Source organism: Penicillium waksmanii, assembly GCF_028829765.1.
Source record: "Penicillium waksmanii strain IBT 27052 chromosome Unknown utg000001l:1.0-4852451.0:1.0-4856178.0, whole genome shotgun sequence".
In the NCBI taxonomy this organism is placed as follows: Eukaryota; Fungi; Ascomycota; class Eurotiomycetes; order Eurotiales; family Aspergillaceae; genus Penicillium; species Penicillium waksmanii.
Window position 1 is genome coordinate 301,551 of NW_026643248.1, and position 14,856 is coordinate 316,406.

The 14,856-nt window shown below is 50.6% G+C and overlaps 5 protein-coding genes across 5 annotated transcripts; 1 reads left to right on the forward strand and 4 right to left on the reverse strand.

The window, feature by feature from the left end:
- Positions 1–1,770: 1,770 nt before the first annotated feature.
- On the reverse strand, positions 1,771–1,964 carry N7481_000102 (uncharacterized protein; the record flags this gene model as incomplete). The annotated part of the gene is given in 2 exon segments (XM_057259321.1): positions 1,771–1,910; positions 1,922–1,964. The coding sequence occupies 2 exon segments, from the start codon at positions 1,962–1,964 to the stop codon at positions 1,771–1,773; spliced, it is 183 nt and encodes a 60-aa protein (XP_057127153.1).
- Positions 1,965–2,516: 552 nt separating this feature from the next.
- N7481_000103 (uncharacterized protein) lies at positions 2,517–3,870 on the reverse strand (the record flags this gene model as incomplete). Its single annotated transcript, XM_057259322.1, has 4 exons — positions 2,517–2,579; positions 2,640–3,272; positions 3,316–3,329; positions 3,408–3,870. The coding sequence occupies 4 exons, from the start codon at positions 3,868–3,870 to the stop codon at positions 2,517–2,519; spliced, it is 1,173 nt and encodes a 390-aa protein (XP_057127154.1).
- Positions 3,871–5,975: 2,105 nt separating this feature from the next.
- N7481_000104 (uncharacterized protein) lies at positions 5,976–7,215 on the forward strand (the record flags this gene model as incomplete). The annotated part of the gene is made up of 2 exons (XM_057259323.1): positions 5,976–6,191; positions 6,346–7,215. The coding sequence occupies 2 exons, from the start codon at positions 5,976–5,978 to the stop codon at positions 7,213–7,215; spliced, it is 1,086 nt and encodes a 361-aa protein (XP_057127155.1).
- Positions 7,216–7,652: 437 nt separating this feature from the next.
- N7481_000105 (ribulose-phosphate 3-epimerase RPE1) lies at positions 7,653–8,569 on the reverse strand (the record flags this gene model as incomplete). Its single annotated transcript, XM_057259324.1, has 3 exons — positions 7,653–7,922; positions 7,999–8,250; positions 8,327–8,569. The coding sequence occupies 3 exons, from the start codon at positions 8,567–8,569 to the stop codon at positions 7,653–7,655; spliced, it is 765 nt and encodes a 254-aa protein (XP_057127156.1).
- Positions 8,570–11,087: 2,518 nt separating this feature from the next.
- N7481_000106 (uncharacterized protein) lies at positions 11,088–14,051 on the reverse strand (the record flags this gene model as incomplete). The annotated part of the gene is made up of 1 exon (XM_057259325.1): positions 11,088–14,051. One exon carries the CDS (start codon positions 14,049–14,051, stop codon positions 11,088–11,090), a length of 2,964 nt encoding a protein of 987 aa, XP_057127157.1.
- Positions 14,052–14,856: the final 805 nt, after the last annotated feature.

Below are 14,856 nucleotides of genomic sequence, written 5' to 3' on the forward strand. Positions count from 1 at the left end.
AGTTTACATCCACCATCTCGTGGAGCACATCCCCCCCCCAGTGTTCCCACCGTCTCTTCGACTGCCACGTCGTCCTGCAGCTGGTCCATCAGTCGGGCCCTGCAGGTGACGAGGGTGCCCTGCGCCCAACTGCCCGGGCAAAGAACCGTTGTCCGTGGCTATGGGAAATGTCTCCAGCACCGCGGGACGGGTCTGCACGAGGTACGACTGTCCGCCTTAGATACATAGCTACATAGCCAACATTACATACATGCAACACGGAAACTGCGCGTGCGGATCGGTATAATCGATGGTCTCTATCTGTGTGACTTAACCAGAGCCCACTTGAGTACAATAGTTAACTAGTTAACTAGTTAGTGTGAAACGCTAACCACTACCTCTGTGACCAAGAGTCCCGCCGGTCTCAATCTCAGGGGGTTGAGGCCCGGCCGATCGCACACTAGTGACAGTCCAATGGAGCGACGAACACATCGTCTTCAGTCTCCATGATGACGGCGACTCCATCGTGGTCACCATGAGCACATCCACTGCGGAATCCTTTCTTTCATTTCGAAGTTGGGTCCATGTCGCAACTTTCCAAGGAAACTTTTTGGAGAACGCGATTGCCGCTGCGTTTCACCCAGGCTGCCAAAGCGGCTCCTCATAGGCGGCGGAAGTGCGAAAAGCCTCGCGACGGATCGACGCGGTTTCAACCCAACCACAGTGATCACGTCGATCCTCCAGAAGTGGAGCAGTAAGCAAAGTCAGGACCGAATAAGGGTGACTGTTATCTGTCAATTTTGATGTGTCATGTTCGGGGAGCTCTCGTGCGCTTTTGCTCATCCCGAGGAGTCAGCGAGAAAGCTCGATCCCTCGCAACGGTGATCAGTACAGCTTATGGGGGAGAGAGTTTCAGCTTGACACTTCGCATCGGACATTCATACTGTTTTGACCTCTCCGAGTGAAGGCTGGACACGGCTGATTTCGTCATTGAGCGCCGAAGAGACACGATGTATCCATTCAGTGAAGGTGGAATACCTAGTGAGGTTACTATTGGTGGCATGGTGGTATGCCTTTCCAGCCAGTTGTCTTAGTATACGCTGCAGCGAGATGGCACGCTCATCTGAGCATGGGGTGTTTGTCAGCCTCTTGGCTCTCGAGGCTAAGTATAGGCAAGCTCTACAGCGTACGGCGGACGGAGCACCTTGATGACAGTCGGGTAAATTCAATTCTTCAAGGTTCTTTTCTTAGTGTCTCTCGACCCAACTGTTGAGTCTAGGCTAGTCTGGAAGCCACGCTGCGGTGGTTTGCTGCTAACTATACCATCACTACCACGCCATCTCGCACTCGCTAAGTCTCAGCATACTATATCAGAACATGATATACCCAACCCAACCCTCCATCCCATACGCACAAACGCACGCACGACCGGCAATAATCAGGCCGCGACAGCCTAACCCTCGCCTCTTGCTTGTGACGCGCATTGAATTTCCCCCTCCGCAAGGCCTCAATCAACCTCGAACACTGTCTATTATTATCTGCAAGTTGGTCAAGCTGAGACCAGGCAATTCAAGCCCAACCCAGGTGAAAGTAAGTCGAAGGCCAGTGAGCGAGCCCCCTCTTTATCGAGGTGCAGCCCGTCATATCACGGGTCCATGTACCAAAATTCCGACTGGGCCATAGACGCATATCGCGTTGCAATAGGAGCCCTTGGAACTAGGCCTGGCTCGGCTTTAATTTCGGGGGGACCTGGTCGTTGTACTTGGCCTCTTGGGCGGATTTCCAAGCCTGCTACTCCTGCATGGTCATCGGTTGAAGGCCAGGCGACTTGATCGCGTGGGCTTTGCCGCGTAGGTTGTCGCTAGCGCGTACGACTAGCGCTTTGCCTTTGCCTTTCGTTATTGTTTTCTTTTCCCCTTTACCTGCTTGTTCTAGATCTTACTTTGCGTATAGTCTTCGTAGAGACTAACATATCCAGTGTACATGATTCTTCAGGATCGTAGACCTTTTTTCATTGAATATTGAATGTAGAATCATTTTAGCTTGTTGCTTCAAGTTCGATTTTCTGCAATTACAGGAAGTGTAGGGCAGGAATCATGTTTTCCACCAGTGTGAACTTGATGGTGCCCCAAGTTTTCATTATCAAGCTTTTCCAGCTGAATCGCTGGCGTAGCGGGTGCGCTTAAGAAATGCCCTGCAACAGAGAGTTTGATCCCTTCGCCAGGTGCGAAAGCCATACCCATCGGCCAAAGTGTGATTTCCAGGGGAACGATACTCCCCCGTGGAACCGTTTCCTCCTGTTCATGTCTATAGAAAACTTCTTGCCCATCAGCACTGGTCCGTGACGCATCACGAGATATTATGGAAGAGGCCCGAAGATGCCCCTGAGGTCTATAGAGCTTCACGGTTTCGCCTTCCGGTGCCTCACTTTCCGGTGCAGGACATGGGAAATGAATTTCTTTTAAAGGTTTTCCAGAGCTGTCAATCTTCCATAGTTGGACGACAACGTCCATATCGTCTCTTTCCTCGCACGACATCTATTGCCGCACTTTTGTATACCCGGCAATCTCGGGGTATTCATCGAAATTAATAGTGAAGTCCTTTGAGTTCCGTTGTTAGCTGACAGACGCAAGTAGATATCAGCTACGGGATAAACATACTGAAGACGCATTCAAGTCTTGACTATCGTAAGACGCAACAGCCTCATCGGGCGGAAGAAGCGACGTCAATCTCTTAACACTGGCATCTAGATAATATTTCCTCAACTGCTGGCGTTGCAGTGGGAACCCGATTTCCGATCTTTCAGCAATATTTGGCACTGTTCCAAAACCATGAAGGGATAGGCGCAGTGATGGTGTATCTGTTTCCCAGCCATTCATGATCCCCTTGGCATACCGATCGTAGAATCGCTGCAAATCGTCGATGGGTTTGGGCTCGTACATTTCATACCACTCAAAACGAGCGTGAACTCGCATCCACTTGTGGGTAGATTTCGCGCGTCGAAATGTATCAAATGACCCGTAAACATGGAACGAATTACCAAAAGATCCCAATACATAGATTGGGACATCGATATTCAAGACTTCGTCATATTTCTGAGTCCAATAATCGTCGAACAAGGGATGTGTCTTCACCATTTGCGCAACATCCTCAACGCCCTCTCCTCCAGCTACCCCCCCTTGGTATTGCGCAGCAAAGACATTGTTCATTGAAAATTCACCACGGAGGTACAATTGTCGATAGATATCTGTAAAACCCTCCCAAGGAGCAAGTGCCTTCAATGCAGGATGAGACTACCTAGAGGCAAAGCATGAGTTCCCGCCCATACAGACAGACCCGTTGCACCATGGCTGCTTAGACAAATAGTCGATCGTGTCGTAAATATTTTTTCGCCTCGGACTCTTGATCACCCCAGAAAAAGTATGTACCCTCTGAGAATTGCGCCCCGCGAGCGTCAACATTCACGATTGCGTATCCTCGGCGGGTCCATTCTGCAGGATCGAGATCCTCAAATGTCTCATAACCAGAAATCCAACCCTTGGGGACTCCTGCGCGATGCCAAATCATATCAAGACTAATACTGGTCTTTCTATACGGGCTCCAGCAAATGACAGCAGGGACGGGATGCTCATCAGAAGTGACCGGCCGGAAAATATCAGCGTACTCATGGACTCCATCTCGTAGTTTGATTGGAGTGTCGCTATTCAATAGGGTATCTGCAAGAACCTTTTTGCGGCCATCCTCTTTGAGATGACCTTTGGGAAGCACGGTGCGCTTGTTTGGACTGAACTTGATGCCGAATTTTTCATACCTTGGGTGTTTGTCCACGGGCAGTGGCTTCACAAAGTTGAGATCAGGGAAACGGGATTTGAGTTTCTCAGTTGCAGTCATTTTATTGATTTATGCGCTATAGAATCCCGCGAATATAGCGTGGGACTTCTTGGGTCTCTGGAAACATGCAAAATCTTCAATATCTCGCTTCAATGCTTTCTGCCTTTAAACCAATATCCAACGGAGATTCGGTCAAGAAATTTGCCGTGATTCATTGACCTTGTTGCTGGTACATCTTGAAACGCCGAAGTTATGTAGAGGAAGCGGCTTCTAATGGGGCACGGATATACAATTAATGCAATTGCAGGGTCTGAGGGTCTAACCTTGGAGAGTCCCGACGTTGTACTATTTCCGGGCGAGCATAGCCGCGTTTAATGTTTCTATATAATTTTGTGTTTTAATAAGTAATAATAGTAAACGCCCAGCTTTCTTCTTTTCTTTCTTGTGCTACATTTTGTCGCTACATTATTTGATTCAAATCAGAAGAACGCAGTGCTAAATATAACGAATTACCATCAGTATTTAAGTATAGCTATCCAACGCGTTGAGGTTTCTAAGGCAATGGATAACACAATGTCTAAGGACCTGGAGTCTTGGATATATTTTACATCATGCCCAGGTGATCAGTATTATAGATAGTTACCTAGTAAGAATTGAATGTGTGTTCAAGCCCATGGTAAACAATCAGTCTCTACTCCACGCCAGAGAAATTCCCCATTGCGATCATATGAGCACTTTTCCAACTTTCATATCGTAGCTAGCGAATATATCGCAATAAGCGGATTGAGGCCGATCACTAGCAGTGCAGTTCTGACTGGAGCTGCCGAGATGGAGCCAAGACATCATGATATCAAAAGAGACGAACTGGCCCGGAATAACACGTCTGCAAGTGAGAGGTTGCTGCTCAAAAGGTCGCTACTCAGAGCGGTGGGTACATAGATGAGAATGAGCCATTTGGACCATATATCGCGTGTTACGCTGCAAGAAGAGGGCCTGGGGGCCAGATTATCGAAGAAATCATCAAAGTGTTGATAGTATTTATCTCTGAGGCTCAAACGTACTCTCTCACCGAAAGTTCAGAGAAGCTAGATCGGGAGCGGGTTAGAATTTTGAGACGATGGGGTTTCTTTTAGAGAGAGCTAGGCCTATTCTTGTCCATGTAGCTCGGGAGCTCGAACCAAGGGACCATAGTATTAGCTGTACTAGTAGCCCGCCACCTTCGTACGGGATTGCCGTTAATTTCCCTGCGACAAAACTGGTACATGGACCCCAACAGTCTATGCAGTCTTATTGTATGAATTTTAAAGCATGTTGGTAGTTTAGGAAAGACCATTACGTTGAGCTTTTGGCGGTCGGCTCAAAACAATATTGAAGTCATCTGGAAGGACGGAACAGAAGAGGTAATCCGGTTGAGTAGGTAGATCGGAAAAGTCGCGGAGCAGTCCCATATTTGCCTTCAAGAGGTTGTGTTCTTGGACAATTAGAAGCCCCAACCTGTTCGTTGTATTGGTTAGCATTGCCCGAGAGGAGAGTGTTAAGAGCCGCAATGTAAAGATTGCTTAGTGTCATGGCATTCTAATAAACCCTACTATAGTGGAGCGGGACAATCGCAGTGGTCTATAGATAACTATAGCTTGGCCGTTGAGTACTTAAGCAATTCTTCAAGAATAATTGTCTGCAATCACATCGAGGAAACAAGCCTATGCAAGAAATCCTCCTTGTCGTCACTCTTCAAAGTATCTAGTTTGGGTTGTAGTCCCATCCAACCAGAGTAATGTCAACAATAGGGCGATCCAGGGTCATCGGGACGGGCTGACGTAAAAATCGCCACGCTGTGGCATTTCCCAGTGTAGCATAATAGGGTAATTTCTTTGAACCATGGAGGTAAGATGCTTAAATGGAGCTTGACTACGTGTCTTTGAGTGCAGGGAACTATTGCGTAGGTGGAAGCAAAGACAAACCAAAGAAAGTTGAAGCAACTAAGTAAACACGTGACCAGCCACGTCATAGGGTCCGAACGGTTTCAAGACGGTGAAGCCGTTTCTCTTCTTCCTCCATGCAATTGTGATTCTACGAGTGTTCATTTATCCTGTGGAGCACTGAGTCTCTCTCCAACTCGTTCTCCAGTTCGACCTCTACCTCTACATCTACCTCCACCTTTCAACATGTCCGACTCAACCCTTTACCTTTACACCTCCTTGACCGCGGGCTCCTCGCACATCGTCACCGCGACTGCCCGCGTGGAGACCATCCTCAAGGCCAACAAACTCCCCTTTCAAGCCATTGATGTCGCAACAGACGAAGCCGCCCGCAAACTCTGGGGTCGTCGCTCCAAGGGCAAGAAACTTCCGGGGCTAGTTAAATATGGAGATATTGTCGGAGTATGCTACCCCTCGCGTCCTCCAATCCCACCCCCCCTGGATCCCTGCATGCCCCTCTCTCCTCTCCACCACATTTCCTTCTCCGCCCCTCATCTTCAAATTTTGGATACTGCAACACCACACATAAATTTGACACACACTAACCCTTCCTCAGGACCTAGAAGAAATCGAAGAATGGAACGAGTTCGGCGAACTGCGCATGGTGGTAAACAGCGTTCAGGATATGGGCGGTATGCCCGCAACAAGCAACCCAGCTCCCGCACCCGAAACCAAGACCGAACCTGAGCCTAAAACCCCGAAACCCTCCACCATCAAGATCCAAAGCCCGCCCGCAAAGGAAGAGAAGAAGGACGAGATGGTCGTCCTAGCTCTCCGCCAAGCTAGCCAGGAAGCTGCCTCGCAGGCGAAGACTAAGGCCGATGAGAAGAAAATACCCAACACCGAAGAACCAACATCTACGTCACCCACAGTCAAAGCTCACCGAGGCTCCGTCGCGCCAGAACTCCCTGATACCGCGCCCGACTCGCCCAAGAGTGTCAAGAGGCCCACGATGGTGGTTCCCGAGGATGCGGCGATGTCGTCGGCGAACTTCCACGTTGCGAATGCGGAGATGTTGGGACTTGTGCAGCATCATCGGGGCTCGATTATTTCTGCTAACGATGAGCGGGAGCAGGATAAGGTTGTCAAGGAGATTCGGCAATCTATCTCGGGGGATCACCGGCCTGGTGATGTGGAGGCTTTGCGAAAGGAGGCGGCCCTGAAGCAGTTTTCGGAGGATCCGGTTGTTGAGGTTGAGGAGAAGGAGGGTGTTGAAGATGAGAAGTCTACTGAGGTTGAGGGTGGGGAGTCTAAGGAGACGGGCGAGGTAGAGAAGAATGCAGAAAAGGCAGAGGAAAAGGAGAAGGCACAAGATGAGGAAAAGGAAGATGACAAGAAAGACGACCTCAAGGAGGATAAGAAGGAGGACAAGGACGCTGCAGAGGAAGAGTCCAAGACCGAGGCTGTGTCTGCTAGCAAGGAGTAGGACGGCGCCGTTAACGACTGATGAAACTGTACATGAGGCAATGTACCATTTGCCTACCATTAGTGAGATACCAATTTGAGAGTCCTGGCGATCGCTCAACCCCGTGTCAATTGTAGGATCTAGTCAACCATTCCATTGCATTGCGTTGTATTGCATTACCCTTCGTAGCTCATGATTACAATCACATAGATCCCAGTTCAGCACAGTAAAAGTAGATAAAATAATGGGAAAAAAGACCGAGCCAAATAGAAAGATCAAACCCAACCGCGACCAATATCGCAAATCAAAACACCCAAACCCCTTTTGCGTAAATGTTTATGAGCATGCAATGCGCAACCCCGCGTCAATTCGGGGACTACTGCATGGAAAAGAGCCTCCAGGCAAATCAAATCGCAAAGTAGAATAGGATAGAAACAGAGCTCAATCAGAGCGCAGATCTATGCCTCAATCCCCCGGCGTTTTTGCACAGCATCGCGCAATTTAGCAATGACATCGGCCGGGTCAGCAGCACCGAAGATCGCAGAGCCCGCCACGATAACATTCGCGCCAGCCTCAGCGGCCTGATCGATCGTTCCCAGGCCCAAACCACCGTCGACTTCAATGTTGAGATCGGGATACCGGGCGCGCAAAGCGGAGACCTTGGGCAATTCCGAGGCCATGAATTTCTGGCCGCCGAAACCGGGGTGGACGGTCATGACGAGGACCATCTGGAATTCGGAAGAATGTTAGCGGGAGCTGCGGAGGATAATATCATTGGGGAAGTGGGGAGAAGGAGTAACTCACGTCTGGTCGCTCATTCAGGTCGGGGCTGTCGAGGATATCCCAGAGCACATCAACCGGGGTATCGGGCTTGATGGCGACACCGGCTTGCATGCCCTCCTCGTGGATGTATTTGATCAATTCGCGTGGAGAGGTGCGGGCGGTGGTGGTTTTGTCGGTGGGATCGGTCGCGGCGACGGAGGAGACGGCGGCTTCGTAGTGGAAGCAGTAGAGGTCACAGCCGGCCTTTTTAAACTCGTGGACCCATTTGTGAGGCTGTTGAATTGATGGTGGTTAGCATGGAGAGCTACTGATAGCGGGGCTGACCTGCTGAACTCCTGGAGCTACTCACCTCCATGATCATCATGTGGCAGTCAAAGGTGCCGCGAGCGCAGGGTTCAAGGGGTCGGTCGACGCAGCCACGGATCTGAGACACGACGGGGCATCCGATGGTCATGTTAGGGACGAAGTGACCGTCCATGATATCGACGTGCAGCCAGTCGGCGCCTTGCTCCATCTTACGGGAGCAGTCATGACCGAGGTTGGAGAAGTCGGCGCTCAGGATGGAGGGCGCGATAATGGCGGGGGGTGTCATTTTGGAGGGGAGGGGAGGGCAGTTGGATGTGAATGGGGGTATGTGGAGGAGGAAGAAGGATGAGGAGGGGTGATGATGTCGTGGTCAAGCTCTGTTTACATTGGGGTGCGGTGGCAACCCGAGGTGGATATCCTTTTGACTGTACTCCGTCTTGTACACCGTAGACACCTGACATTAATCCTACATACTATCTAATACACACTCCATACTACATATGATTACCTTGAATTGTGTCCTTGTTTTAGCTATTTCCCCAATCGCCGCATCCGGGCATTTCCAGCATTTCCCTCTGAATCAAAATTTGCAATGATGCAACCGGTGATAAGGGCTCCGAGCCTCACGTGCGGCATTGTCAATGTCAGTGACAATCATCCCGCGTTAGCTTTGCTGCAATCACCCCACCAGGTGGATTCGACAGTCGGTTCACCTCCATTTATTGTCCTCAGATTGGACTTGCCTTGGTCCACCTGCTGGATTGCCCATTTCGGTGATTCCGTAGTCCATAATACTTCAAACTTGATATACGAGCAAGTATTGTATAAGACCCCTTCCCCAACCAAGCTCTCTCACCAACTTGGTTTAGTCTTTAAAACTCCGCATGTCGGCTGACCATCGACAGGGGTGCGTCGATCTAAGATGATTGGGGGAATCGCCTGGAATCCGCGTCGAACCTTGGAAGTCGGCGCAGGGCCGACCTCCGACCCGCCAATCGACATGGAAGTATACCAAATATTAGGTCCAATAGATCAATTGACTACCCGTATGTCGTACAGAGTACATTTACTAGTACTCTCGTTGTATACATATTTGCCACAAAGTACATTTCCAAGGATAAACAAGGAATAATCTTGAAATTCACACCCCAACTCACCCCAACTCACCCCGGTACCTAGCGAACGGATAATCGGAAATCCAGCGAACGGAAATCTGTGCCCAACCTAAATAAAAATCTACTAGCTGCAGTGTTGTCCCTCACTAATCCTCTTCCAGACACCCCAGGGACAACCCACGATCTTCAATAGCCGGCATAACCGCTCCTTTGCCTACCCAAACCAGAGCGGGGACGACCTCGGCGCACTGTAGTCCGGCCCTACTCTTCCCACCAACATGACGCGCCCCCAGACCAGACCAGACCTGATCTCCCAACCGTTTGAAAAGAGACTTCTTCCGATGCACAATTGCTCGAAAGAACTTGGGATCGTCACCTGCACTGCACTGCACGTGTTGAGATCATCGATAGATCATTTTCTCGGCTTCTCCTATCTGGGATGACCCTGCCGCGACCAGATGTGTACATAGTAAAATACTAGTAGACGTATGTACTCGTAGATCTGTTTAGAATATTTACTAGTACTTCAAGTTTGTAATACATATTGGCCAAGTTTCATGACTTGGTGACTTCATTAACACTGTGAATACAATTCTCAAAGAAAAATCAGTGAAAGAACCCTGTGAAACCCCCAGGTCCTCTGCGATCGGACTTCGCCAACAGCTTCCAAATTGTCTCTTCAAGCCATTCTCGTTGAGATTGCGCCACCACACGCCTTGGAGAGGGGTAATGATAGTAATCGCCTCAGAGCGACCATCAGCAACACCCAATTGCTGGCAAGTCGGGACGTGCAATAGGACATGTAAAATACCGACCAAGCCTCGAATTCATATTCCTAAAGGATCTCTCATTACTTCGATTTCCCCCCTGGCTCCCGTGGTTGCAGAATTCTATAGATCGCCCAAATCGCCCAAATCGCCCGCGTAGCTTCTAGATCGCGCCGCAGACCATGCTCTTATTAAGCTTAGCCCACCTGCAGGACCGACAATCTGCTACCAAATCTTCGAGAACGACTCACCTTTGCATGCATCTTATGCAGATCTTGAGCAACTGCGCCGAAATAAGGCGACTTCTTCCGACCGGCTTAACTAGACAATGGCCCTATGCCACGCTACACCTGCCGTTGGAAGATATGAGATCTCCATCATGAGGTATTGCAGATCTCTTGGCTTTGACATCGTGAGATTTTGAATTATGCCCCGGTGCATTTCTTCAGAATCGAGTCTGGGAAATGCCAAGAGGGTTAGTTGATTGCTAGTCCGGTGCGAGTAGCGTAGAGAGTTGGCATTGCTGACTATGACGCGGGCGAGATGTGGAACACTATGAACACTAAACAGAGACGTGGAATTTAGACTGCATTGTGGTAGTCTGACAGACCTCGAATATTGATGTACTGATCGTGCGAGACCTCCGCCAAAGAAATTATTACATTAGCTCCAGCTGGATCTCTGATTTAAGATCTGGCGCCACATCGACATGAACATGTATAGCCCCGTGATGATTCCATCTGGGCTCCTGGGACTGAAGTTAGATTGCAGAAAATAGGGATCTATTTACAGAGTAACTCACCTACGCTGGATACAGTTGATATAGAACTTAAATTTGGCATCTCTCATCTCGCATTACATTAGGCGGCCACCTGGGCACAAGTAGCTAGGGTATCAACATCCATGAATCGTTCACCTCACCTTAGTGGTGAGAGATACGTTTCCGCTTCGGCTTCATAGCCCATCCAGATAAACAGGTCCAGCCTGCACCATTCTTCCGCCCTTCATCGAACATAGCCCCGATCCCCTCCAACAACTTGGGTCGATCACGACCCATCTCCATCCGCAACTGAACAAGCCACTGCTCCCACATCCATCCGCCCAAAACACCGGTAATACTCGCAACATCCCCAGTACTACCAACCGGACCCTGCACAGCTTCATACTCCTCGATCTGACTCAGTACACGCGGGGCAGGGGCTTCGCGCGGAATTTGCGGTTCGCTGGGCTCCATGCCCATGGGTAGGTACATCCATGCGCGCTTGATGTCAACGAAGCCGCCGTCACGCAGTCGGGAAAGGAAGCTCTTCGATGCTGCGGGATCGTAGCCGCGAGTGCGGAGGTTGAAAGCAAACTCGACCGAGGATGCCGCGGCTAGTGGACCCGGATGGGATATCTCTGCGTCCAAGAGCATGAATTCAAGGTATCCGCCGGGTTTGAGGCATCGACGGCACTCCTTCAAGACCAAGTCGTATTCATCTCGGTCAAGGCCAGTGGGACACTCTGTCTTCAGAAGAGCGTGCAAGGAGCGTGTGCTGATGACATCGAATTGGCTATTCTTGAATGGGAGTTCCCAAAGCTTCGCTACCGCGACTGTCCGGTGGTTGCGAGGGCCCTTAATGCCACTGTTCACGACCTGATTCTCTGTAACGGCAGAGTAGACTTTCGCATGGGGGAATTCATGTGCAGCATGCCAGGCCCACTCGCAAGAGGAATGACCACCGAGGTCTAGGATGCGAATGGCTCGTCGCTTCTGTCCATCAGTGGTCTTCGACGGCCGACGACTTCGATTGACTTGTTTCGCCGCAGGGCTGGTGAGTAGCTTCCCACCATTGAGACAACGCATAGCATCGATCGCCCACATTGGTTGACAGAGTTGGGCCAGAACGAGCTGCTCCTTCTCAAGCTTTGAAAATTGTGCCTTCTCAGCGAGGACGGTGGTGATGATTGAGTTACGAGGCGCCTTTGAGAATGGGCCCTTGTATGCTGGTCGCTCAGCGCGGACGAGCTCATATTTGCCTGTCAGACAATTTATGTGCATGTCGACCAATCCCAAACGGAATGATTGGATCGCATCAAAGCGCATGTTGCGATGGAGGAAGCCATCCATCTTGTCTGCTCGTTGCCGAATGGACTGGAACCCTCGCCAGTAGATCGAATCCTTGCTAGATAGGATAGGTGGCCGAGGGCTGATAGCTTCTGGTATACCTTCCACGAAACGAACTGCTTTCTTGGGGCCGGCTTCGGGATCGCGTAGGACCTCTTCATATTCGGTATCCGGAGTCTCCTCGGCAGATTCGATCTCATTGACAGGGTTGGTTTCGTTCAAGGCAGACATGTAGGTTGCTTGAGCCGCGAGCCAAACACTGGTGCGGTCAATATTGTCGGCAGCACGGTCCTGCAGGTCTCTGTCGTAACACTCATCGTACTCATACGCATTTGCTGAGCGAGGGATCTCTTGAACTGCCTCGAATGTTGCACTGATTGGGCTATCGCGAGGATGAGCTTGTTGAGCCTGAGTCGGCGTGTCGCAGGGAACCCGGATGGCAGTAAGAGGATCATCGCGGATGGCAGTGTCTGGATCATCTTCCTCAGGACGGTCGGGCCAATCAACCACCTGTTCGACAATTTGACCTTGCTCCTGACGCCATGGCAGATTATAAAAACCCTCGGCAGTAGCGGAAGTCGGTGGATGATTGTGATTCGGGATCGACCAAGTGTGACGGGCACGTGGGGCAAGCGAAGCAAAGAATCCTCCTGGGGAAGGGATACTCAGTTCACTGAAGCTGTACGACGACAACTCCGACGCTGGGGTAGCTCCCTCGGCACTGCGTGGTCTACTGGGCGGTGCTTGAAGCTGCCACATTTCATCGTTACTTGATGACGTCTCAGACCATGCCTCCGGTGTGCCATTGAGAGGAATATGCTGAAGCATAGCCAGCGCACTATCAGGTAGGAATAGTCCGCCATCCGACGGAGTTGGCTCTCGAGACGGCTCCTCTATCGCATCATTTCCCAAAGTCGAAGGTATTTGAGGGAACTGGCCGAGAACATTCCTCCAGTCCTGATGGGGACTCTCAAGGGCAATTGGGACCTCCTCAAGGTTAGGACTGGAGCCTTCACTTTGTAGGTCACCACGCTCACTTCCATCCAGATCAGGTCGAACGTGGATATCATGCACATCCCAGTTCGTGTCCGGAAGCGAGTGGGTGTCCGGGGTAGCGAGTGCACTCAGATTAGACTCCTGATCGGAGGATATACTGCCATCAAGCGAGGGCGTGGCATGCGAAGCAGGGACTGATCGAGCGAGCATCGAGAGTGCCGCGGGCGAAACTGGAATCTTTGGCGGGGGAGTCGGAGGAATGGGGGAGTTCAACTTGCAAGTCGCGTTAACGGAGTGCCATGCCGACGGCGACGATGGGATATCGAGAGTCAGCGCGCGTTTGCGGTTACTCCCCGTTGAGGTCACGGAATTCCGGGTAATTGGTGTCACCAAGCTGGAGGGCCTAGTTCCTGGCGCGGAAAAGCAGCTGTCACTGACACTAATATCGGTGGAGTGGTCGTCCTCCATATCTTCTTCATCTGTTGCATCATATAGATCGTCGAAGCCCTGCATCTGTTCTTGCCATTCCGTATCGGAGCATGAGGAAGTTGTGTCCGCTGAAAGAGGCGACATTAAACGTGCGAGTCGAGCGTGTGTCGGGACGGAGAGTCCTTTGGTCCTCAGCGTCAACTTGGGGCTGATCGCTGGCTTGGCTGTGTGAGGAGGGCTGCCAGCGCCCTTTTCACCGAGGATCTCGCGAGTATCTTCGATTATAGTATTAAGTACCGTCCCCCGGGCCTGCCGGACGGGCGGAAATCGAGGTGGGCGAACAAATTCTGTCATTCTGTGTATCCACCTGGATATTTAGTTGAATGTCGAGACGAAAATATAAAAAAAAACAAGGGAGTAAGAAAAGCCGTAGGAGTGAGTGCGGGTACCGCGAGAGGCTCTAATGGGTATCTTCAAATAGTAGGAAAATGCATCGACACCGATCAACGGTTCAAAAAGGTTCAAAACAAGTGGTAAGAAAATGCTACAGCTACCAGAGCATGAAGCACACGAATGAATATGACGAAAAGAAAGACGCGAACTCCTATCAAGTGCCCGGGCCGTCAGAAAGGTCTATATAATCGAGTGGGCGCGTATCCGGCTCCGCGGGGATGTGCATGACGAAAAGTCGATCCTTGTTCATAGTAGCCAGGTGGAGCTACTGCAGGCTTGGGCACCACTAGCTCGTCTTGGATGATGATTGAGGGCCGAAAATGCGACCAGAAAGCGTGTTAATTGGTGCAAATGGGGAATGGGCGCGTCGCCCAGTGTCAACTCCTGGTCGGGGAATCGAATGCCCAGCAAATTTGCTCTGCTAGGAACAGCGGGGCTGGGTTCATTTGGGAGGACTTAACTTGACTCACCACAAATCAGAGGAGGTGTTGATGTGACGAATCGCTCGGGCCACAGGGAGGGTGTGAAGGGGCCAGTGATTGGCGGTCTCTAAGCGCCCACTTTTACTATCTTTAGTGACTTGGGGTGACTTAGCTTGCCCACTCGACCGAACTAATGTCTGTGCACTATCAATATCACCTCTTTGGGCACACGCGCTGAACAAAAGCTGTGCTAATTATCTCGCGTGACGCAAATTCCCTGCAAA